Raw genomic sequence first — 7,981 nt, 5'->3', positions numbered from 1 at the left:
CCATTTTGGCTCAGTTATCTCTATTCAATGATATTAAGAATCCACCATTTAGGCTCAATTATCTCTATTCAATGATATTAAGAACGAACCCGAATTCCTAGGTTTTTCTCCCGTTTCTTTTCCCTTAATGTCTCGAGAAAGAATCGAACTTTCCGCCTTCTTTGTCTCGATGTTTCGAGAAAAGTATTGAACCTTCCCGCAGTATTCACACCAGCCTTCCTCTTCCACTTAAACTCATCTTTCATTACGCATACTGCAATCAAATCCTTTCTATTTTATGATTGGTTGATAGCATTTGGATTGGAATCAATGGCATCTTCTTCTTGGTCTCACCAGCAAAAACAGGAGTTCAATGCTTTTTCTGCAATAGAATTTGACGGCAAAAGGAGGACAGTATATGAATCTTCAAGACTGTATGATGTGTTCATCAACCACAGGGGACCTGATGTAAAACAAACTTTGGCTACTCAGCTTTACAACTCTCTTGAGCAGTTGGGAATACGGGCGTTTCTCGATTCGGAAGAGAAGGAACTTGGTAATTCCATTCTTTCTACTATTGAGACTGCCATCCGCTCTGCTAAGGTACACATTGCCATCTTTTCCAAAAGATATGCAGAGTCAGCTTGGTGCTTGGCGGAGCTGGTTCTCATGTCTGAAAGTAAGGCCAAAATTATTCCCGTGTTTTATGAAGTGAAACCTTCAGATCTCCGCCGCATAGAAACGGGAGTATACGCTGAAGCATTCATTAAATACGAAGAGAAGGGCAGGTACCTGGAGAAGCTTAGGGAGTGGAAGGAAACCCTTCATTCTGTTTCATTTATTGCTGGGGAAGAATTTAATGGGTAAGCTTTCTGTGGTTTTAGTAGTTTTACTTTATATAATTATTTTCTTCCTTCAAAGCTGCTTAGCTATTTTCTCATTAAATTCTAATTTTATAATGTTTCAGTGACTGTGAAAACATAGTAGCAACAGTGCAGAAGGAAGTACAAAGGAAAAACTCTTTACATGTTGCCACACATCCAGTAGGGCTTAATAATCTTGCAGAAGATTTTGAAAGGAGATGCCTTGATGAACTTGTACAAGATTTTGAAAACCAGTGCAGACTTGAAGAAGGGAATTATAACTCTAAGATAGTTGGCATATTTGGTATGGGTGGATCAGGAAAGACGACTCTTGCAAAAGAATTGTTTAATCGAAAGATTTCAGATTATTCAAGAGCAAGCTTTTTGTTTGATGTGCGAGAGGCGTCTATGAGAAGCCAATTACCTTCTTTGCAATGCAAGCTTCTCAAGGATCTCTTCCAATATCATAATCTCAGTTTTACGAGTACAGAGGAAGGAGTAAACTATCTGAAAGATAGTTTTGAGAGGAGTCCTTATTTAAGCTTACTGATTGTTGTAGATGACATCGATCATGTAGAACAATTAAATGCTCTACCAGTAATGGATATACTAAATAAATCTGGCAATAGTCTTGTTATTGTCACAACCCGTGATGTTGGGGTGCTTACAAGTGCAGGGATTAAAGTCAGTTATAATTTAAAGGCTATGGGTAGAAATAACGGGAGAGAACTCTTCTGCTGGCATGCCTTTGGCCAACCCCATCCATTTAGTGGGTACGAGAATCTGGTTGACTCCTTTGTAGACTTGTGTGGAGGGTTGCCTCTGTCTCTTCAAGTTTTGGGCAGGCACGTTCATGGTAGAAATGAGGATTATTGGAGCTTAGAATTGACTAAAGTTAGTAAGATGCTGCCTCGGGACATAAAGGAAAGGCTCAAAATAAGTTTTGATGCATTGGATGCTGAAGAAAAACAAATTTTCATGGATATTGCTTGTTTTTTTATAGGCAAATCGAAAAATATAGCCGAAAATATATGGGAGGGATCAGGATTGAATGCTAAGCATGCACTAGGAACACTCAAAGATAAGTGTCTTCTAGAAGAAATAGAATGTAATAACACATTTAGAATGCATGACCACCTGAGAGACTTGGGAAGAGAAATAGCACATGAGCTCAGGCCTCCTCATCGCCTATGGCGTACTCAAGATCTGAAATCTTTGGTATGTTTGTTATCGTTTCAGATTTTCTCCTTAGTATTATAATATTCTAAATCTTAACTTTATATTACATAAATAGAAATCCGAGCTGCTTCTGTGCATGCAGGAATCAATGGGTTTCAAAACCATACTTGGCAAAACCAATATCAGGTGTTTCCATTCCATTTTTGACGAATCCATGGGTTCTCAAGTTACGTTCTTTTTAGGTCAACCAGATACTTGCCTTGAGACGTCGGCTTCCTTACTATGGCTCCAGCTTGAGGGCAATTCTGGAGAACAACCATGCATCCCTTCATGGATTCCTGTTCAAAATTTGCAGGGTTTGAAAATCAAAAGCGGACAACTCAAAACGTTGTGGGAGAACCGTATACAGGTATTTTGCTCTCCTCAAAAATTACATATCCATCAAGTCTATGTTATGGTTTCTCTCCAGACTACATTTTAATCATTGAAAGCTTTAAACAAATTTATCTTGAATGTCAGGCACCCTGTCAGTTGAAAGAGCTGCAAATTTCTGAAACCTCCTTGGAAGAGTTTCCAGATTTATTTGGCATATCAAAAGATAATTTAAAAAATGGAGGAAATTCCAGTACTGTTCAGACCCATATGGCTGGCCTTGAAAAGCTAGAGTTAGAGATGAGCGGAGAAAAATTTGTATCCAATGTATTGATTAGTGGATTTCATTATCCCAGCCTTAAGTCAATTAAGTTTCATGGCATGGAAAATCTTATGGAAGTGAATTTAAGGAGGGTAGAGACACTAGATAGTCTTGATATTGCAAATTGTAAAAAACTGAAAAGATTGACAGGAACATCTGATCTTACAAATCTTGTCCTGTTAAACATTAGTCAATGCCCAGATCTTGAGTTTGACGACTTGCTTCTCAGGGGTATGAAGTGTCTGGAGAGCATAACATTTGATAGAAATGTAAAGTTGAAATATTTTGAGTTGGATGGTTGTGAAAATTTGAAAAGAGTTGATTTCGGTTGTGAAGAGCTTGTAGTATTAAACATTCGGAACTGTCCAGAGCTTGTGGAATTGCCATATTTTGAAGGTTCAACTAGTCTCGAGAGGATTATAATTGATGGATGTGGGATCCAGGATCTTCGATTTTATGGATGCCAAAATTTGAGAAGTGTATCAGGTAACTTTGAGCTGAAAAAGTTGTACATTAATAGTTGTCCTCAGCTTGAAGAGTTTCCAGGTTTTGCCAGACTGACCTTCTTGGAGGAGTTTGAGATAGATTCTTGTGAGAAGCTGCAGATTATATCAGGTGTTGAAGAGTTGCTTGCATTACAATGGATGAATCTTAGTTATTGCAGCAATGCAGTAATACGGAATTACATTAATAAGTTGAAGGTAATGATTTCAATAGAGGCAATCATAAATATGATGTTTTAATTCTTTTAGTTCCTCGTTATTGACTCTTCAGATTTGTTTTGTCATTTGTTCTTACAACATAGTTTATATGTAATGTTTGATTGATGTGCAAATGAGAAGAATTTACTGTTGATGAATTGAGAATATTTTGTCTATTATTTCAGAGTATACCGTCAAGTTTTACGTGTGTGATTGGAAGAGCAGCAGATGGAGCGGAGTCAAGTTTAAACGAAGATATATTTTCTCAGGTTGATATTAGTGTCCATGCAATTACTGGCATTGTAGCTGAATTCGCTATCGAAACCAGTGATGATGAGGGCTGTGATGAGGAGGTCAGTGATGATGAAGGCTGTGATGATGAGGAGAGTGATGATGAGGTCTGTGATGATGAGGTGAGTGATGATTCGATCTTCATGTTTAGTCTTATTGTTAAGTGTATTATTCATGTTTAGTCTTATTGTTAAGTGTATTATTTTTTTTTATTTTTTTGAATAGTAAATTATTATCCATAAAATATAGATCAATAAATTTAACTCTAAAACTACATTTTCAATGATGAAATATCCTTAATATTATTTGAAAGATATATGTATATGCAAATAATTTTACTTGGATGAACTGATAGTATGCCGTGTTTTTATTTTTATTTCAGAGTGTGCCAATGTTTCGAAGAGCAGCCGATGGAGTAGAGTCAAGTTTAAATGAATACCAGTTTTCTGACTCTGATGTAGTGACTGAGTTTCTTCCTCAAATTGGCACACAAAAAAGTGATGACGAGTTGGAAAAATTGCAAGGATTGAGGGCAGCAGTTATTGTATGTTTTCTGGTTGTAGTTGAAGGCGATGATGAGTATGACTATGACGATGACGACGACTGTCGCTTCAAGGTCCGTGAAGGAGAATGGATCATTACAATGGTTGGATGTGATTACTGGAATTGCTTTCATTTCAAGAGAATTGAACATGTGTTAAGGAGGTATAGAATACTGAAGAAGGGGTTTAGGGTAGAGGTGATGAAAGGTGAAGAGTGGAAAATTGTAAGAGTGTTACATACAATTGTTGATAGACTACATCATTTATGAATTGATTATGGCTGATTTTTTTTAAAGATGATGAAATTTATTTATTGATTAATTATAGTTTGAAGAATGGAATTTTTTATATTTATAAAGTGAAAGAAATTATTTTTAATAAAGAAAAAATGACTTTTAAAATTATGATATTTATGAAGTTTGATTGAAATGTGGAAGAAAAAAACTCAGTTAATTCCAAAAGCTATGTCTACAATTATGACATTCATTTAAAAAGCTTAATTATTTAAATGTATAAGGTGCTAACCAATGTCAAAGAGCTTGATGTGCACTTTTACAAGGAATTTCAGGTTTTTATGCTATTCATTAAATTGTTTAAAAAATAATATTGTTAGTTAAGAGGGGTTAATAAATAAAAAGTTGAACGTGATGTTCATATTTTATATATTGATAAATATAAAGATGTATTCATATATTTAATATTTTTTAAGATAATAATTAGCATGAGAAAATAATATATCTTAATAGATTTATTTATGTTCAATAATCAAGTGTATTTTATAAAAATATAAATTGTATTAGATAATGAGCTAGGATTAATAATAGAAATTATTTAATTTAGTATTGACATAATATGATGGTTTAAATGTGTCTGTGTTGTTCTTGCCACCAAAGTTCAAGTCTTATTGGGGTGTTATTGTTGATTGCTATATTTGGGTGAGGTCCCCCATTGTGATCTAAGTAGTTCATAGCTTTGGCTAAAAAATAATATAAATTATTCAAAATAAATGAAAAAATAAAAAATAATCAAATATGATACTTACCTTAATATTTCATGATGGAAAAATTAGATAAAATCTCCCAAATGCTCCTATTCTTAGTTTACATATTCTACGTCACCTCTATTTTACCTCTCAAACCTCTACCAAATGAGTCAAAATTTTGTTACTTCCTACTTGTTTGAAATGAAAAATAGAAGTAGAGGACATAATATCTCAAATAATTGGATTGTTGTAATTTCCAATTTTTTAAGTCTATGTTGTTCACAAATGGTTGGCATTAACATTTGGTATTAGATAACAAATATTTTTACTACATAAAACGAAAAGACAACTATCTAAGATGCAGTAGCATCAAATCAATCACCAACACCTCAATGTAGTTATACCTCCCTGCCTTTATATGATCAACACCAAACAAAGGGCCTACAAACTATTGACTTAAAATCCATCAACTTGTTGATTATGCCTATAGTACTACAAAGCTCAACCCCTACTAGGTACTAGGTTGCAACTAATGATAATTTTTTATGTAGTCATTATCTCTATATTTTCATAAATACTTTGTAAATAAATCATAAGGTCAACTAAATCTAACATGGACAATATTGGTCCATAGGCCAAACCTTAAAACAATGAAAGCCCAACTCTCTAACAAGCCATGGAAAACTAAATAAACACCATGCAACTCTCCTTTTAATTATCTAGACTCAGTAATAAACCATCAACATCCTTTACGCCTAGATTAACACCGACACACAAGAATTTTTACTAATACTTGCAACACTTAAGCATACCATATTGTAGCAAAGTCACAAGAGATTATTGCTATCTATTCCATTTTATCCACCATGATACTATGAACCAATGACAACATAGACTTCCTTAAGTGACTAAGTAGTTATACCATGAAAAACCAAACTTGCAGGAATGGTGGTAGTGGCGCATACCTAGTCATTTTTTAGATAGAAAAAGTTTAGTTCTTAATGACAAACTATACATGTTAACGAACAAATAGAAGAAACAAGGACTTAGCCATTACCTAACTAACCCAAGAGCTCAATTGAGGCACACGATAATGAAGGTTTTACAAAAGAACTAAAGGATCCAAGGGCATAAACACATTAAATTAACTACTATTTTTAGAATACCAAAGCATTATAGAAATAGCTTTTTACTGTAAAATTAAATGTTAACAAGTAGTGGATTTCTTGAAATAGGAGTTAATGTTCTTAATAAAAAGGACCCGCTATATATCTTGTAGTAAGAGCGTGGGTGGTGCAATCTCAACCCTATCAATAACAAAGATAAAAATACCACCACCACAACCAACCATAATTAATCATACATTTATTTTTTAAAGATACTTAAGCAATATAATATATAAATAAACCATAATAAACATTTTAAATATTTTTTTTTCAATAAGTTAGTTACAAAATGCAAATACCAAGAATACAAAATACAAATACTGTGAATTGAGAATATGAAACGATAAAGAATAATAACAAGTACTTGCATTCCTCTTTTGTAAGAAAAATTTCTGAATAGTACACGAGAGTAAAGAACATTTATTCTTTGCTTGCCGGGAGGGAAATAATTTCTTTAAAGAAACAAAGAAGAATAAAGAAACAATTCGTAGGTCGAGTAAAGTGAAGAGTACGTGATAATGGGGGCTATAGATTTAAAAGAAGGAATGAAAATGAGCTGGAAGTGAAATAAAACAGCACAGTTCAGCGTGTTGCCCTCACTTCAGTCCGTAAAAAAGAAAAGGATGTCCTTAAAAGAAGCTAAATATGGCTTACAGTTGTAAATAGCACCCCAGAGCATCATGTAAAATGATTTCCTTTTTATTCTCACTTGAGATAAAGTGAATTGGTAGAAATATTGAGCAGATTTTTTTTAATATTTTTTAATAATTAAATCATTGGAAGGATCAGTATTCATTTTGATTAAAGAAAATAAATATTGTCTACATAAGTTCAAAAGAAGCCATATCTTCAGAGTCTGAAGTCTTATATCTTCAAATACAACATTTAACACTTCTATATATACTATATAATTTTATTAATTATCATAACTTTAAGAACAAAAACAAGGAAGATCTACACCATATCTATAAACACCATTCTGAAGTATTTTCTATTACAAAGTAAACTAGCAATCATATATATGACTTAGACCTACAAACTCTACACCGTATCTATAATCACCATTCCGAAGATTTCAAATTCTTTGTCTTTGCACTACAAGTCTAACCATCACATATTTAGAACTACAAATGGATTTTAGTGGGCTTAAAATCTTTCAATAATTTACTTAACCAACTCTAAACATAAATATGTACTTTTTAATGTAATAAGTCGAAAGGTTAAAAAACTTTCTATTATTTATATAAAGACATTTTAAAAGCCTCTATAAACCTTAATCAATGAGTAATTCTTTGGATCATTTATCCAAATTGGATTAACATATCTTGTGTCATTTTTATCCTTAAATGTCCTATATACAATAATTTAACACTGAAGACCTAAAAATGATTTCTATGACATTGACATCTTATAGAATTTAGATCTACCTCTAAATGTTGTCCTTCAATGATAAAAGATACTAAAACACATTTTTTATTTTTGAAGGTATCGAATGACCATTCCTTATGTACGAAATAACTTCTACAAATTTTGAGATTACCAAAAGAGACCAAATTTGAATCCATTCCAAGTGAACCAAAGTGA

At 33.1% G+C, this 7,981-nt stretch overlaps 1 protein-coding gene across 1 annotated transcript; it reads left to right on the top strand.

Moving 5' to 3' along the window:
• Positions 1-264: 264 nt before the first annotated feature.
• LOC131035322 (disease resistance protein Roq1) lies at positions 265-4,524 on the top strand. Its single transcript, XM_057967001.2, has 6 exons — positions 265-842; positions 947-2,060; positions 2,164-2,430; positions 2,541-3,416; positions 3,602-3,829; positions 4,090-4,524. The coding sequence occupies exons 1-6, from the start codon at positions 310-312 to the stop codon at positions 4,516-4,518; spliced, it is 3,447 nt and encodes a 1,148-aa protein (XP_057822984.2). The 5' UTR covers positions 265-309; the 3' UTR covers positions 4,519-4,524.
• Positions 4,525-7,981: the final 3,457 nt, after the last annotated feature.

Source organism: Cryptomeria japonica, chromosome 7 (assembly GCF_030272615.1).
Source record: "Cryptomeria japonica chromosome 7, Sugi_1.0, whole genome shotgun sequence".
Lineage (NCBI taxonomy): Eukaryota > Viridiplantae > Streptophyta > Pinopsida > Cupressales > Cupressaceae > Cryptomeria > Cryptomeria japonica.
This window is presented reverse-complemented; position numbering and strand designations above follow the sequence as displayed.

Excerpts from the sequence above, each read along its gene's own strand:
- LOC131035322 (XM_057967001.2), top strand. The coding sequence starts at position 310 with ATGGCATCTTCTTCTTGGTCTCACCAGCAAAAACAGGAGTTCAATGCT. Across the intron at positions 2,061-2,163 it reads CTCAAGATCTGAAATCTTTG|GAATCAATGGGTTTCAAAAC; the intron begins GTATGTTTGTTA and ends CTGTGCATGCAG. Across the intron at positions 3,830-4,089 it reads ATGAGGTCTGTGATGATGAG|AGTGTGCCAATGTTTCGAAG; the intron begins GTGAGTGATGAT and ends TTTTTATTTCAG.